The 17,341-nt window shown below is 40.2% G+C and overlaps 2 protein-coding genes across 2 annotated transcripts; one reads left to right on the plus strand and one right to left on the minus strand.

Annotated features, from left to right (window-relative positions):
* Window positions 1-246: 246 nt before the first annotated feature.
* LOC128227829 (putative amine oxidase [copper-containing]) lies at window positions 247-6,435 on the minus strand. The gene is made up of 4 exons (XM_052938703.1): window positions 6,300-6,435; window positions 3,927-5,843; window positions 3,204-3,383; window positions 247-2,320 (listed from the first exon to the last, which is right to left on the minus strand). Exons 2-4 carry the CDS (start codon window positions 5,817-5,819, stop codon window positions 2,003-2,005), a joined length of 2,391 nt encoding a protein of 796 aa, XP_052794663.1. The 5' UTR covers window positions 5,820-5,843; window positions 6,300-6,435; the 3' UTR covers window positions 247-2,002.
* A 3,003-nt stretch (window positions 6,436-9,438) lies between these two features.
* Window positions 9,439-14,842, plus strand: LOC128226535 (putative amine oxidase [copper-containing]). The gene is made up of 4 exons (XM_052936461.1): window positions 9,439-10,228; window positions 10,885-12,806; window positions 13,269-13,448; window positions 13,677-14,842. Exons 1-4 carry the CDS (start codon window positions 10,219-10,221, stop codon window positions 13,977-13,979), a joined length of 2,415 nt encoding a protein of 804 aa, XP_052792421.1. The 5' UTR covers window positions 9,439-10,218; the 3' UTR covers window positions 13,980-14,842.
* The last annotated feature ends 2,499 nt before the right edge of the window (window positions 14,843-17,341 follow it).

Genomic DNA, 17,341 nt, shown 5'->3' on the forward strand with positions numbered 1-17,341 from the left:
TAGTGCACATTAGGAAGACAATATGTCAAAGGTCGCAATTACCATTTTTGTTAGATAAGTTTGTCCTTTTGCAAAAAGAACTATAGAGTATGACCATGTATAATCATTAAACATAACAGTTCAAGGCCATTGTTATCACGTTTTGGGAAGTTTGTCCAATAAGAACTAGATGATGACTTTGGATCATGAAACAGTGGTGATAGATTACACTTGATTCCATATGAAAATTGATGAAAAACAAACAGCTCTTGATTTAATTTAATTGAAGTATAAAAATTACATATATGCATATAGTACGATGGCAGTGAAAAGCAGATACACATTCAAAACAATTCACAAAACATTAGAAAGTGTTGACCAATGTGGCCTTTTCATTACATTCACGTGCACTTTCATGCACCTTCCAAATGAATGCAAATGTAGTTGGCATAAGATGCGTGTGTTCAGAAACTGTTCTATAGTTTGACAGTGCTGTGAAAGATGATAACAATATAGCAGTGAGCAGACAGTGCTGTGAAAGATGATAACAATATAGCAATGAGCAGACAGTGCTGTGAAAGATGATAACAATATAGCAGTGAGCAGACAGTGCTGTGAAAGATGATAACAATATAGCAGTGAGCAGACAGTGCTGTGAAAGATGATAACAATATAGCAGTGAGCAGACAGTGCTGTGAAAGATGATAACAATATAGCAGTGAGCAGACAGTGCTGTGAAAGATGATAACAATATAGCAGTGAGAAGACAGTGCTGTGAAAGATGATAACAATATAGCAATGAGCAGACAGTGCTGTGAAAGATGATAACAATATAGCAGTGAGCAGACAGTGCTGTGAAAGATGATAACAATATAGCAATGAGCAGACAGTGCTGTGAAAGATGATAACAATATAGCAGTGAGCAGACAGTGCTGTGAAAGATGATAACAATATAGCAGTGAGCAGACAGTGCTGTGAAAGATGATAACAATATAGCAGTGAGCAGACAGTGCTGTGAAAGATGATAACAATATAGCAATGAGCAGACAGTGCTGTGAAAGATGATAACAATATAGCAATGAGCAGACAGTGCTGTGAAAGATGATAACAATATAGCAATGAGCAGACAGTGCTGTGAAAGATGATAACAATATAGCAATGAGCAGACAGTGCTGTGAAAGATGATAACAATATAGCAATAAGCATGTAAGGACACGTCTTGCTTTGCATGAACGTCGACTATTGGTGATGAACAGGATTGTGCCATGTTAATAAAATGACTAACATGAATGTGGCGATGCACGACGAAAATGAGGGCGATATATTATGCTTCATAGATGAACACAGAAACAAATTAATTTGTACAAAAAGCACATCTATTAATCTTGGCCACAAAATATGCTTTCCTACTGCTTTATGCGCAATAAATAGTTTACTAAATTGGCTAAGAAATTAAATCATGCAGTGTGCTTATTTATCAGAACAATGCATAGATAACACGAGTTGCACATGTTAACTTGCATGAACAAAATATATAATTTAAATAGTGCGGTTTTGAACTACCATGCAGACGTTGTTTATATATAGGAAAAAATATTGCACTTGCCTCAATTTTAATTGTGTTGATTTCCAATTTCTGGCATAGTTGCTATATTGTTATAAAATCGAACACAGATGAAGGGTTAACGTTTGTGGGGATAACCTTAAAGGTGCACTTCCGTCAATCATTTAAAAAGTTTTGCGTTTTGTGTTTTAGATACACGGTTACAATCTCATTATCAGTAATAATTAGTTTCCCTTAATGCATTATTTAGTAAGAAGTTTAAGGTTAACCACTCAAAGTGTATGTTTGTTATACATGCATTGTATGTATTGATTTTGAAGAGTGTCACTTTAAATGTGATTTATAACAATACTTTTTTATTGATTTCAAATTAAATAATATTTGTGACAAATGTGAAATCGATTATAAATGGCATTTGTTCACGCCATTTTTTAACTTCCTATTAAAATAGGTTTCTTCTCATATTCCGCCCATCTCCTCGAGGTCAAAAAGGCTTTCCGGCTTATTCTCAATCTTTTGATAGAACGACGACTTTGCGGGGCGGCATTGGGGATTCTCCGGCCGCCCATAGCGCTCCACGTGCAGGCCTTGTGATGCGTGCTCCTGATTGTTTGGCTCGATCCTGACGGCGTCCCCGGAGCCCATGGCTGGGTCCTCCTGGAAGTAGTTGAAGGGCAGCAGCAGAAAGCGGAGGTCGAGCCCGACCGTGGGCGTTACCGGCAGGTCCTCCGTGTGGGGGATGTGATGGACGCCCATCGTGACCCATGTTACTTGGTCCTGCAAACATTGACGATATTTCATACTGTTATTGTTTTATTATTCATGTTCGTACTTTTAACATTAAACGTTGTATGATTTATTAAGATGTTATATTCTAGAATAACGGATTAAAGGTACTCGCTCATATTTTTGTCCCAATTTTTTTCCCCGAAAATGCACTTATTTCATAATAATAATATTTTACTCTCTGATACCGATATTGCAGGAAAAATGCAATTAAAGAATACAGATATATTGTTTGGTTTTTGTAGAGCGAACCTACGCCGGTACAGTAAAAAAGGAAAAGAAAAAGTATGGCCATAATGAATTATATAATAGCGGCCGGGAATTTTTACCTTTATCGAGTACATTGGTACCATAAAATGATAATGTCCACAAATATCACGCTACAACCTCTTTCTGAATCTTCCTACTAACGTTTTTAAAGCGTTGGTCTTTAAAGACAATATTCATCAAATATCATCATTTGTTGAAGAGTTCCAGCCTTAAGTATCTTAGTTTCAACACTCATGAATTGGAACAATTCGTAATATTTTATTTCGTAAAAACAGCATTTTACAAACCATCTTCACTTTTTCGGCGTGGGTTTGCACCCCACTAAAATCAAAATATCTTATTATACTTTAATTTTCTTTTCTTTTTCTGCATTTTCGAAATCAACGAGTAAAATAATGATAAAATAAGGGTTTTCAGATGCATTACCCACCGGGAATACTAATTTTTGCTCACAAACACGAGCAAGTCCCTTTAACATTGCGATTATGTAAAATGTTTGTCGCATTGCGAACAATTTATTTTCATTTGAAATTGAGTAACCGTTTGTGAAATATTTGATAAAATAGATTAAAGACTGTCAGAGTGAAGTATGTTTACACTGTACCACGTCCTTAATGACGTCATTGTCGTCGATGAAGCTCTGGAAGTTGACGACGGGGTGGTTGGCGTCCCAGCACGCGTAGATGGAGCTTGACTTCCGCTCGTCTTCCTTGTACTTGGTGACAGCCAGCTGGTGACGCGCCCATGGGATCGACGGCTCTTGCCCGCTCCCCTCCTTTATCAACTGCATGAAATCGAGAAACAATTAAGTATATGACCATCATAATGGAGGGGAAAACACCGACGACTGTAAAGCCGTTTTCTTTCTTTAAAAAAAATGGGTGATAGCTGTTTTGGGAATATTGCTTATGGTGTTCTGGAATTTCAGGAGCGAGTTCAAAATTTATAATACTTTTAAGACTAAGGACTATTGATTCAAATGACATTTTCCTCACATATTACCATTTCACTGCATAAAAATAAAAATTAGGGGTGGATGCCAATTCTAAAAATGAAACAAAAAAAATGAAATTGGGCTTGATTTGCTTTTTATTTAATTTATCACTAAGCAATTCTTTAAAGGCAGATTCGTTACTTGAAATCACAATTATTACAGGTGTCATTTTTACAGGTGATCCATTGTCAAGTTTTAGAAGTATACATACAGCATAAGCAAACATTCGTTTTATTAATAATTACGTTGCTGTCATCCGTTGCCATGCTTTATATTAAGACTGACTGACACTTCGGATTCAAGCTACCTGACGTGAATGTTCTTATAAGTTACCTGTTTCGACATGCCCCTCATAAGTAGCCTGTACGCCTTGGGTACGCCGAGACTGTTCACGGTGTCCTTGTTGTAAAACGTCAGGTATTTTGGGGTGGAGAACTTGTAGTCGATGACCGCCGTTTTCTCGTAGCCCATGGTCTTGCGGACAATCTTCGTCTGAGAGTACTTGGCGTCCTTCTCCTTTGACCACTGACTGTTGTCCACTTCAGTTGGAACTATCTCGATGGTTTCAAACCTGTTCTCACGCCCGTTGATGTCCATGTCTACCTTGTAGTGAAACATGTGGTGGTGAATGTTTCCGGTCAGGTGATCCTTTAAGCGGAAGCCGTACTCGTCCTCCGAAGGAAATCGAAATGACGTAAGAATATACCCTGTAGAAGTAGCCTTCACTTCTAGAGCCCCGTTTTGGTGGAAAACAAAGTCAAATATATAGTCGTAGTTAGCTACCGTGGCGATCGTCCTGACCGTTAGCACAATGTCCATCATGCCTTCGTAGAATTTGTTCTTCCCTGAGCTGGTCAAGTGACGGCGGAGCGGCATACCAGTGTTAAGCTCAAACACACAGAACGCACGGTCAACAACCATCGGGTCTTCCTGGGACTCAATCACGTGATATGCACTCAGGAACGTGGAGTGGGCGGGACAATCCGCGCCCGCCACCAGGGACCGCGCCCGCGTTCCGATTTGCGCCACACTGTCCACATAATCTGCGAACCGCATACCAGGACTAAATGCTGAATAGAACACGGCGATTTCCTGCAGACTGAGTTCATACACGATACGATTGTCATTGTATTTGATGTTCCACAGCTGTGGTCCAGATAAGGTGGACATCCTAACATCGAAATCCCAACCCATGTAGTTAACATGCCGCCCCTCTATGGAATACCGCTTACCATCAGGCTCGTACTGTAAAGGAGGACTCAGTGGCTCGGTGGGGAACAACGTGCCACGTCGGTTCATTGATGAAAATAGATTTCGATCTGTATTTGCGTATTTAATGCTGGTTTTGACAAAATCACCGGCGTCATACGAGCGGACAAGTTCATCTACACTATAAAACGACTGGTTTGCATGGTATATTTGGTCAATGTAGTAATCACTTGTCTTGCTACTGGTCAGATCGACTCGAACAAGAAAGTCCAAGGCATGCAGGGGAAAGTATTCGACAGTCGGCCCAAGCCAAAACCACATCTTTCGTCTAAACTCTTCTCCCGTTGACCCTGAAGCCATTGGCGTCACCATCTGGAACTCAAGACAGTTGTCACTGCAGTCCTCAATTCGTCCGCCGTAACATTCCATTAATATGTCGTTCATTTTCCCGCCAACTTCCGCGTTTAACATAACGATGGCCGCAACTATTTCCGGACCAGTGAGAGGCCGGTAGCGGAAAGGCAATGTGACCTTGTCTTTAAAATACACGGGATCGGGCAGGGGCCCGACGGTGTATTCTTCTGAGGTAGGGTCAGGGAGGTCTCCACGAAACACCACCACGCGAGCCTCCCGGTCCGGCCGTGCCCTCCCATTGTCCAGGTAATCAGTGGTCACTTGCTTGTTCGGTATATGGAGCTCAAACGAGAAAACGTAACTCGAGTTCACAGTAATTTCTGATGGTCGCACGAGATTAAGGTCCTTTTGACGGTATAGAAAATTCCTCACGGCCTTTATTTCTTCTCTAGTGAGGTCGTGGAAGGGCGGAAGGTCACTCGGGGGTTCTAGGTCAATATTTCCAGAGGATGGACAGGCCCCTGGGACAGAACTTAGCTGTTTATGTAGGCGCGACACCACCACGCCAAATGCTATAGCAAGGGCGACAATCACAACCACTAGCAACGCAACCACAATTCGAAAACCCCCGATTATCCGTCTTTGTTTGCCTACCTCCGACATGGTCTTGTCCTAGTCACGTGTACCCTTAAAACATAAACACAGAATTTGAATCCAGATGTATCCCACGGGAGTTCAACATTTAGTGATAATTGCATTACGAATTCGTTAACAAATACTGTCGTTGCCGTTCTATCAGTACATTCTGATAAAAAAGGGAACATGCAGCTGTAACGTGCGACGTCAATGAAACATTTTTTTGTTGTTTAACGTCGCACGTTACACAGCTTTTAACATGGATTATCATTAAGGTATTTACCTTGAAATGTTTTTGTTTTACGTATCTAAATATAGAGAAATGTGTCGCCATGTTTTACCTATGGCTTGAAGACGCTTTAGTTTCTTATCGGACGAAAAACACAGTCTTTTTACTACGGAGAAGTATTAAAATTTAAATCCGCAAAGTTATTTTGAACACTGTCCATCAATTGGAAATATTTCATCTTTGCATTTAAAAAACTGAATACATGAACGTTTGCTTACCTATAGATGCGCATAAATCTCTGGTTTATCCAGATTTACTCACAAAACAACTGCAATTATATTGACATATAAAACGCACTTTAAATGTCAACATAAATTGTACCTCTTTAAACCAATTGCACTATATTTGCTACTGCTCGACTACAACTTAATGATTTATCTTGAATAGTACAGTCATCATGTTCAGACAGATATAAACCCTACTTCAATTTGTAGACAACGCTCACTTCTATCGTTTAAGCATTACGATCCCCTGATACAATAATAAAGTTCTAGATGGGACAAGGTCGGTTACATGATACAATAATAATGTTCTGGATGGGGAAAAGTCGATCACAAGATACAATACTAAAGTTCTGGATGGGGCAAAGTCGGTTACACGATACAATACTAAAGTTCTGGATTGGGAAAAGTCGGTCACATGAAACAATACTAAAGTTCTGGATGAGCCAAAGTCGGTCACACGATACAAAATAAAGTTCTGGACGGACCAAAGTCGGTCACACGGTACAGAATAAAGTTCTGGAGGCCAAAGTCGGTCACACGATACAAATATAAAGTTCTGGACGGGCAAAGTCGGTCACACGATACAATAATGAAGTTCTGGACGGGCCAAATTCGTTCACACGATACAATGATAAAGTTCTGGACAGGCCAAATTCGTTCACACAATACGATAATAAAGGTCTGAATGGAACAAAGTCGGTCACGCGATACAATAATAAAGTTATGGATGGGCAAAGTCGGTCACACAATACAATTACATGTATAAAGTTCCGGGTTGCGCGAAGTCGGTCACATGATATAACAATAATGGTCTGGATCACACGGTACGATAATAAAGTTCTGGATGGGACAAAGTCGGTCTCCTGATACAATAATCAAGTTCTGTATGGGCCACCATAGTCGGTTCCTTGATACAATAATCAAGATCCGGATGGGCCAAGGTCGGTCTCCTGATACCGCTGATTTCGAGATATGTGAAGCTGTAAGAAATATGATCTTATATCCTAACTAATTTCTTTATCTTATTTAAGAATCCCTTCAAAACAACTTTGTCCAAATAATAGGCAACAAAGGAAATAAGTAACACACGTTTCGCCAATCTTCTGGACATTTCACACGAACCGGGTTTTTGAACTCAATAAATGTTTCTAAAAAATCAAAAAAAAATCTTATAATTCCATTTAAAAATAATAATACCGAAAATGTGAAAAAAATATTGAAAATTATAAATTTATATGTATATACAGTAGAAATTGCATGTTTTAAAACAAAATATTTTTCCCTTTTTCGGTATTATAATTTTTAGTTTTATAAGATTTTTTAATAAAAAAAAAATTGAGTTTGAAAATCCGGTGCCAGTGTGGCAGTTATGTAAAAAAATATGCAAAATTTACGCCTGACGTTAAATAACAAATAATAATGTTTTTTACCTTGTACGGGGTTTACAGAATTGCCATAAAAACAGACTGTAGCGTGTATGTTCCATTAACTGTAAATGTCTTTATGTTAAAACAGTACAAAGTTAAAAATGGAGAAAAAAAAACCTGTAGATAGTGGTAAGCTGGTACATGTATAATTATTATCTGCGGGGCATTAATTTTCAAATCTTAATAAGCTAGCTCGTAGCTTTGTTGAATGGGGGTCTTCATTTCAGCAGGGTTTTAACAAAAAGCATGGTTAAAAGTGCTGCATACACACTTGAAAAGATACATTTGAATGTACAATCAGTATCGACGATCACATATGACAAGCTAACATAGTTATTTTTAACATCTCGATTTATAAATAATACAATACTCTAGACATGTCATCATATTTACTGGAGCATTTTTCGCTCAGGATAACCTGTAAGATATTTTAGGAGATTTTTTTTCCAAAACATAAGATTTTGTTATCATGATGTTAACATTAAATGAAGGTGAACAATTAAACCCAAAGGAATGGATACCTGCCCGTATATCTTTCTCGGATCGTGTGTGCGATCAACAACATCAGAATGCTAAATGCCCCTAGGTTTCATTCCGATGCGACCTTTCCAGCATGATAAAAATATAATAACTAGCTATCTGTCCAGATATTTTGTTAACTCGAAATTATATTTATGTATTTGCCGCAAGGCAGTGTTTTTCATGACCCGGTTTTCACCGTTTAGACGGCTGTTAGTGTCAATGATGTTAATTTTTAACATTTTCATCACATACATAATTTGACAGAACAGAATCCATTCTGTTGTGACAATGTTTGATATTCTTGCACGTAACCACAACTCTAACTATGAATCCCCCTTAGATTATAATGTTATCATTAAGACCAAGCTTGTAGAAAACAAGAACAACCAGATTCTTGCTGTAACTGAACAGTTGGTAGAGATTTACCCGAAATGAAATAAATGTATGGATACTTAAATAATGTGCATCCGTACGTGCGCATATTGTATTTAAACATCACCTTTATTATTGACAAGTTTCATGCAGGCTAGTACCTTTAACTATCTTCTCCCGGATGTCCTGGGGATTTGTTTGTACAAATGTTGCAATTTATCTATCTTGTCTAAAACCCAAACTTAAGAAGATTCATGATCACACACATTTTGAGGATACACGTTGTACATTAGGCCCGTTTTGGACAATACCCGTATGTAATTTCTGGGCTTGATAAGGCTTATCATGTGTCAACAATACTCGAGGTTGATACAGCTTTAATCTCATTTTAGTGCATAAACATGGCCAACGTTGTACGCCGCTTGCCAATAATTTACGGGCTTATTCGAGTGATAAATTACGTGTACTTCAATATATCCCATATTAAATGATAAGAATGAAAATCAATATAAAGGAACACAGAAAACATCTGAGGAAGTACGTACTTATATCCAGTACCAACCACGGGACAAGTGTTCTTTGATGTCAATATAAATCATATTTGAACGGGCTTTCGCATAGCAAGGCGAACTTAATTGTTATCAAGTGTACATACTTATGTATGTATGTATGTATGTATCATTATTGTTTCGCCCCCATTTGTACATGAACTTATCGTTGAATATTATTTATGAGAATAAGAAATTGACATGCATGCAGATAAAATGTGGCCGTCACTCGCGGTTGTCCATCGCTGTTTGCTTAAGGTCGATGGATCCCTAAACGACCATACAATACTATCATATAATATGAGCACAATGAAGGCCAGTTCACCATACATTGTGGGACAATTGTGGATTTGAAATGACATACCTAATTAATATACACCACGAAAAACTGCCCGAAACTGAACGGCTGTGATGGGCACATTTAAGGCTTGTTAGCTCATTTTCATGGAGAAATTTCACATCCTGTGATTGAATTTACGAACACAAAGCAATTATTAACACAGTCGGGAAATATGATGTAGGTGGCAATGATAGCCATCGTTCTAGCGTACCGTTGACAGGATAACATACAAACGTCCTTGAGGTCCGTCCGTCAGTGGCCGCGGGCTGTGACCGAGAGCGCGGTGTCCTCGTGTAATGTTTAGGCTGTGTCTGGTTGGGAAATTGGGCAGTCAGTTGAACATTTGGATATGTGTATACTCTTACTTTATTACGAATTTGTGATTTTATCTGCATTTGTGTACATTGCACTTGATAGTGTCGTGTTTTAAACAACGTAACCGGTGTGTGTGAGAGAGAGTGCGTGAGGACAACCACCTTTAACTTTGCCATTAATTAACTTCTCCTGGCTGCTACTGTTTAAGTGATGTTGAATGCTTCTTTTAAGGTCGGATTAAGTGCTAGATTCAGTCGGATATTTTAGGAAAGAATGTAGGATAAAGAGATTTGCGGACTGATCATCGATCTACGCTTCCCTAAGATGTTGTAGAAAATACGAGTATTATTTAGGAATTATAACACTGAAGCTGCAGAATCCATTAAACTATGGAAAACGGTATGTTTTTTTTTATTATTTGAAAACATCATTAATTTTATATACTTTTTGTTCTATTTGTGGTAATGATTTAAATAGAAAATAGATAACGTGTACATGTATGTGTTTTATTAAACCATTTTCATTTATACATGCTCATTGTATTCAAGTGCTGATTTACATAAGTCTATGTCATTTCGTTAAAACAGGACTGTGAACATGCATAAATCATATATTCAATGATGTGTTTGTTGGAACACACGGTTATTGTACCGCACCACAACGCGGAGACGGACATGTGAATCATGACAGCGGATGTCATATTTTAATGTCACATTCCTTCATTAGGTTAATTTGCGTGCGTTCGAATGCAAAACGTGAACAGGAAACATTTTCTACGTTCAACCATAATTCTGCTTATTAACTTTGTAAATTGCTGTGTTCATCTACTTAAATCTACTTTAAGCATACAATAACCTCTAATATTGTCCAATGACGAAGATTTACGATGTCCTCGGCATGATTTGTGTTGATTGCTGAAGTGCACAATGCACTTACAGTATATATAACAACATGCATAACGAAGTTAACCGTTTGTAACAAGACACATAACCTCGAACCATTATTTCTCCGTGAATGTGGTTACATTTCCTAACCCCGTGTATATACCGTTGCAGGGTCGGGAGCAAGTGTTGGGAAGCCGAAGGAAGAACCTGTGGTAACCTACAGACGCACTATCGGGCTCTTTCGAATAGTGGTGTGTGTCCTTGCAGTTCTAGTTGTCGCTCTTTCAATCGCGTTCGCTGTCGTTGTGACTCAACTGAAGGCAGAGATCTCCGCCCTTCCAGGCGACTGTCCGGACACCGCCAACATAGACCTGAACCCGCCAAAGGTGCTGCCGCCTTTCCATGATCTCACCCAGGAGGAGATTAGTCAAGTAAAAGAGTATTTATATGACCAGACAGACTTAGGTTTAGTAAGACCAAAGAATATATCCACAAGTCTTAGCTACATATTTTTGATAGATTTGCACGTCCCCAATAAAGACCAAGTGATAGGATATTTAGACCACGGGCAAGCCCAGCCTGTGCGAGAGGCGAGGGTGACGCTTTTCATGGGTGACCGGCCGGAACCGTTTATCCAGGAATATACCGTGGGGCCGTTACCGAACCCATATTATAAAAAAGATCAGACTACATTCCCTTTCCGCAATCGCCCGACCACGGCTCCGGAATTAAAGGCAGCGGAAGAGATGATAACAGCTCATGTTAATAACCTCGTACCGCATATTTTAGAGGAAAGCTATGATGGAAAACTAGGCGATTGTGGAAAAAAGTGTTTGGCTTTTAAAATGATTTCTACGTTATCAACAGCCACAAGTAGTGATCCAAGAACGCGTAAATTATGGTTTGGGCTGAACCCAGTTATAGAGTTTGAAAGTCTTCATTCGTTAGACTTTGCCGTTTTGATAGATGTGACTAGCAGTAATATAGAAGACTACAAAATTGATAAAATATACTACGCTGGAGATAAATTTAACTCCCTTGAAGATCTGAAAAATTCGTACGAATATGGTTCTGTTTTGAAAACCAGAATACCATATCCGGAAGACAGTAGGGTGCTGTATTCCACCGCACACAGACGTGGCCCGCGCTTTCCGGAGCAGCCGCAGCTACCGCCCCGAGCATACGAGCCCGACGGTAAGCGGTACTCGATCCAGGGCCGCCATCTTGGTTACATGGGCTGGCAGTTTGACCTCCGCATGTCATCGGCATTCGGACCGCAGTTATTCGACATACGATATCAAGGTGACCGGATTGTGTATGAATTGAGCTTGCAGGACATTGCCGTATTTTATTCAGCAAACAATCCTACAATCCGATTTGCAGATTATGTAGACAGTGTTTCTATGATAGGTTCTAGTGTTCGGCCGTTGATAGCAGACACAGACTGCCCTATTCACTCGACGTTCATTGGAATGGACTATTTTAGCGAAAGCACGGACGACCCCGTCCATGTCGATCGCGCCTTTTGTGTGTTCGAGCACAACACCGGCATGCCCCTCCGCCGCCACCTGACTAGTTCAGGGAAGAATAAATTCTATGAGGGCATGATGGATATTGTGCTGACGGTTAGGACGATCACTACAATAACCAATTACGACTACATATTTGACTTCATCTTTCACCAAAATGGTGCTCTCGAGGTAAAAGCCGTTTCAACTGGTTATATCCTTACGTCATTCAGATTTCCTATGGAGGATGAGTACGGCTTCCGGTTGAAAAATCACCTGACCGGAAACATTCACCACCACATGTTTCACTACAAGGTCGACATGGACATAAACGGACGCGAGAACAGGTTTGAAACCATCGAGATAGTTCCTCGAGAGGTAGACAACAGCCAGTGGTCCACGAAGCCGGATGCCAGGTACGCACAGACGCGGATGATGCGGCGCCAGAGAAAGACGGAAGTGGAGGCGACCGTGGACTACGACTTCTCGGCACCCAAGTACTTGACGTTTTACAATGACAAGCACAAAACGGAGACCGGGCTGCCGCGGGCTTACCGAATCCTCGTGGACGGCATGTCCAAGCAGGTGAGACTACAGTCGCTGTTAGTTGTACAGTGTCAAATCATTAATTAATTTTCAATCTACTGGTTCGTTTGGTTTCAATATTAACCGGTTGTTCAATAGCATGCGTGTACGGTGGTATGACTTACAGTGGTAATAAAATGTACGCCCACAACGACAAGCGCGTAGCGTTTCACTTAATGAGACAATGATTTAGGAATGATTGAAAACGATGTACATACCGTGTTGGATTGGGTCAAGCTCGCCATTTATATTTCTTAGTTCTAATGAACTTTTAAAAGAACTGACTGGGCTTTTTTTATTTCTGTGTTAAATACATATCAATTAAAACAAAACAAATACAAAAAGGTACATGAACAATTGATGGTTGACCATACTCTCGAAGATTGTTGTCAATGTCGATTGATGTTATTGTTTGAAATTGTCTCTATGCCGGTCGTTCACTCCGTTCTCTCCCCTCTGCAGATGTTGACAGTGGGTCGCGGACAGGAGGCGTCGATCCCATGGGCGCGGCATCAGCTGGCGGTGACGAAGTATCACGAGACTGAGCGCCGATCCAGCTCCATCTTCGCCAACTTTGACGGAGAGAACCCCACCGTCAACTTCCAGGCGTACATCGACAATGATGAAGTTCTCACTGACCAGGTTTTATTCTTATGTATTAGTTTATTATGATATATTTTTAAAAGGTAACTGACTGTAAATATGGTATAATACGATATATCATTGAAAAAGATTTCAAAACTGTTCAAATTAACCAGAATTTGAGATTTTTTATCGTAGCTTGCAATGACATTTAAATCGATAAGTATGCAATCATTATGTTTCTTAAACCTGCGTTTACATACCATTAATGACTTTAAACATTTGCAGGACCAAGTTGCATGGGTCACCATGGGCGTCCACCACATTCCCCACACGGAGGATCTCCCGGTTACGTCCACTGTCGGGCTAGACCTTCGCTTCCTGCTGCTGCCCAACAACTATTTCCAGGAAGACCCAGCCATGGGGTCCGGGGACGCCGTCAGGATCGAGCCAAACAATCAGAACCACGTGTCACAAGGCCTGCACATCCAAACGTACGGCAAGAGCGAGAATTCGAGGTGCTTTCCCAGGAAATCAAATTTTTATTCCATTATTCAAGAAAGGCCAGGAAGTGTATTTACTAGAACATGAGGTGCAAAACGTGTTCAGTATTAATGTGTTGCCTTCAGGGAATGTATATTGAAAGCGTATGACTGAAAAGTGTAGCAGCATTTTTTTGTTTCGAGCGGAAGAGCTTTCAAGACGGTTCATCTTTATTCATCATGTTGCACGTGTCACTTAAAGGTTAAAACCTATTTGTATATGTTTAAGAATTGAAGACTGCTGTAACTTAGTGAGTTCTTATAAGAGAGTACTTATATATAAGTATCTGATGTCGGAGAGGAAGATGGGTGTATGATGCAACCCGAGTGCAGGATATTTAATACCGGAGGGTTGGTATACATCTATCCTCCATGACGACCAATTGGTAGATGGTTTTTCTCTCACCCCGTTTCCAACGTTTCAACAGAAAAGAAATATTTTAATATATAACAGCCATGCCAGAGTAGAATGTTTGAACGGTTCAAGAACACTAATATAACAAATAATGAGAGTGTCTTTGTTATCAGTTCCATCCCTATTAAACGAAGGTGTGGGAGGGGCGGGCATATCAGTCGGAAATAACATTATGAAACAAAATAGATACAGCGTAAAATGACGGATGTTGGAGACAACTTTGTGCAAAACCTTGTCCCCAACATCTTAGTTTTTTATCGTTTACCCGTTGGTGAAGATACCTTCATCTTTCATGGTTGAAATGACCGGATATCCAGGTCTGGGGTGGACGATCTGTTGTCAAAACCCTATTGTATTAACTGTTACGTGACAAAATGTGCAAGATTGTATGTCATCCCATTCTTAACTTCATCAATTGTAATGTGTTTTATATGATTGTCATCGCCTTTATTCTCCTAATGCCATGTCTGTATGAAAATAAATCTATGAGTCTATGATACTATGAATATCTCGCATTCCATGATTTCATCTGCAGAATTTGTTACCTTCCTTCTGTATTGTAGTACATAATGCTGCTGTTTTTCAGCATTTGTAACGTGTTTTATATGATTGTCATCGCCTTTATTCTCTCAGAGCCATGTCTGTATCAAATTAAACGGAAACTATGAACATTGCATTTAAGGATTTCATTTGCATAATTTGTAACCGTTCTTCTTTGGGGTTTGTCAATGATCATGTTAACACGCGTAGTATTACTGATAAAGGTAAAACAATATTGAACTGTTGATACTGTTGCAAAGGTGTTCTGGTAGTTATGTTGAGGTCATTATCATTCTCATCTTCTTTTAGAGTCTTCCAAAGTGCAAATGTCATTTGATGAACAAAAACAATGATTTTGAGGATCAATTTTTAGCAAGCATAATGCGTATATCTGTATAAACATGTGTAGCTGTAATAAGGAGTTGAGCAAATTTTACGAAAGAAGACTTTATTAGATTTCAATCAAAAAGCGTTTACATTTTCTCCGTAAATTTCTTTTTACAATGGTTAGGATACAAAGTCAGTTCTACCTAATCAACAATGTCTTGTGGCTTTGTGGTGAATGCAACTAATTTAAGAAAGATATTTGAAAAGGTATCTCAATAACGCACAATACATTGTCGATAAGGTAGTCTGGGACTAAATCTAACAGATGCAGAACACACACATTTGTAGAACACACACAGGTGTAGTACACATGCAGGTGTATAACACACTCAGGTGAAAAACACAAACAGACGTAGAACACACACAGGCGTAGAACACACACAGGCGTAGAACACACACAGATGTAGAACACACAAATGTGTAGAACATACACAGGCGTAGAACACACACAGGTGTAGAACACACACAGGTGTAGAGCACACACAGGCGTAAAACACACACAGGTGTAGAACACAAACAGAGGTGTAGAACACACAGGCGTATAACACACACAGGTGTAGAACGCACACAGGTGTAGAATACACTCATGTGTAGAACAAACTCAGGTGTAGACCACACACAGGTGTAGAACACACACAGGTGTAGAACAAACTCAGGTGTAGACCACACACAGGTGTAGGACACACACAGGTGTAGAACAAACTCAGAGGTAGAACACACGCATGTGTAGAACAAACACAGGTGTAAACCACGCACAGGCGTAAAACACACACAGGTGACGAACACACTATTGTAGAACACAGACGGATGTAGGTCACACACAGGTGTAAAGCACACACAGATATAGGACACACACAGGTGCAAAACACAAGCAGATGTAGGACACACACAGAGGTGTAAAACACACGAAGGTGTAAAACACACGAAGGTGTAGAACACACACAGGTGTAGAGCACACATAAGTTTAGAACATACGCAGGTGTAGAACACACACGTGTGTATAACACACACAGGTGTAGAACATAGACATGTGTAGAACACACACAATGTGTAGAACACAAGCAGGTGTAGTACACATACAGGCGTAGTACACACACACAGGTGTAGAACACACAGAGTTGTAGAACACAAACAAGTGTAGAACACACACAGATGTAGGACACACACAATAGTAGGACACACACAGATATAGGACTACCACAGGTGTAGAACACACGCAAGTGTAGTACACATACAGGTGTAGAACACACACAGGTGTAGAACACAGAGTTGTAGAACACTTGAAAGTGTAGAACACACACATGTGTAGAACACACACAGGCGTAGAACACAAACAGCTATAGAACACACACCGGTGTAGAACACACACACAGGTGAAGAACACACACAGATGTAAAACACACACACACACAGATGTAGAAGACACACAAGTGTAGAACACACACAGGTTAGACCATACACAGGTTTAGAACACACACACCGGTGAAGAACACACAGAGGTGAAGAACACACGCACGCACGCACGCACGCACGCACGCACGCACGCACGCACGCACGCACGCACGCACGCACGCACGCACGCACGCACGCGCACACACACACACACACACACACACACAGAGGTGAAGAACACACAGAGGTGTAGAACACACAGAGGTGAAGAACACACACAGGTGAAGAACACACACAGATGTAAGACACACACACAGGTGTAAACACACATGTGTAAATCACATGAAGGTGTAGAACACACACAGGTGTTGAGCACACACAAGTATTGAACATACGCAGGTGTAGACCTCACACAGGCGTAGAACACACGAAGGTGTAGAACACACACATGTGTAGAACACACACACATGTGTAGAACACACACAGGTGTAGAACATACGCAGGTGTAGAACACACACATGTGTAGAACACATGCAGGTGAAGAACGCACGCAGGTGTAGAACACACACACAGTCGTAGAACACACACATATGTATAAACACACAGGTGAAGAACACACACAGGTGTAGAACACACACAGTCGTAGAACACACACAGGTGTATAAACACGCAGGTGA

The sequence above is a fragment of the Mya arenaria genome, chromosome 3, assembly GCF_026914265.1.
Source record: "Mya arenaria isolate MELC-2E11 chromosome 3, ASM2691426v1".
In the NCBI taxonomy this organism is placed as follows: Eukaryota; Metazoa; Mollusca; class Bivalvia; order Myida; family Myidae; genus Mya; species Mya arenaria.

Bases quoted from the DNA above. Each gene is read 5' to 3' on its own strand.
- LOC128227829 (XM_052938703.1), bottom strand. From the start codon at position 5,819: ATGTCGGAGGTAGGCAAACAAAGACGGATAATCGGGGGTTTTCGAATT. The intron at 3,384-3,926 runs GTAACTTATAAG...GATTTCATGCAG, and splicing joins TGAGGGGCATGTCGAAACAG to TTGATAAAGGAGGGGAGCGG. The intron at 2,321-3,203 runs GTACAGTGTAAA...CAATGTTTGCAG, and splicing joins ATGACGTCATTAAGGACGTG to GACCAAGTAACATGGGTCAC.
- LOC128226535 (XM_052936461.1), top strand. The intron at 12,807-13,268 runs GTGAGACTACAG...TCCCCTCTGCAG, and splicing joins TGGACGGCATGTCCAAGCAG to ATGTTGACAGTGGGTCGCGG. The intron at 13,449-13,676 runs GTTTTATTCTTA...AAACATTTGCAG, and splicing joins ATGAAGTTCTCACTGACCAG to GACCAAGTTGCATGGGTCAC.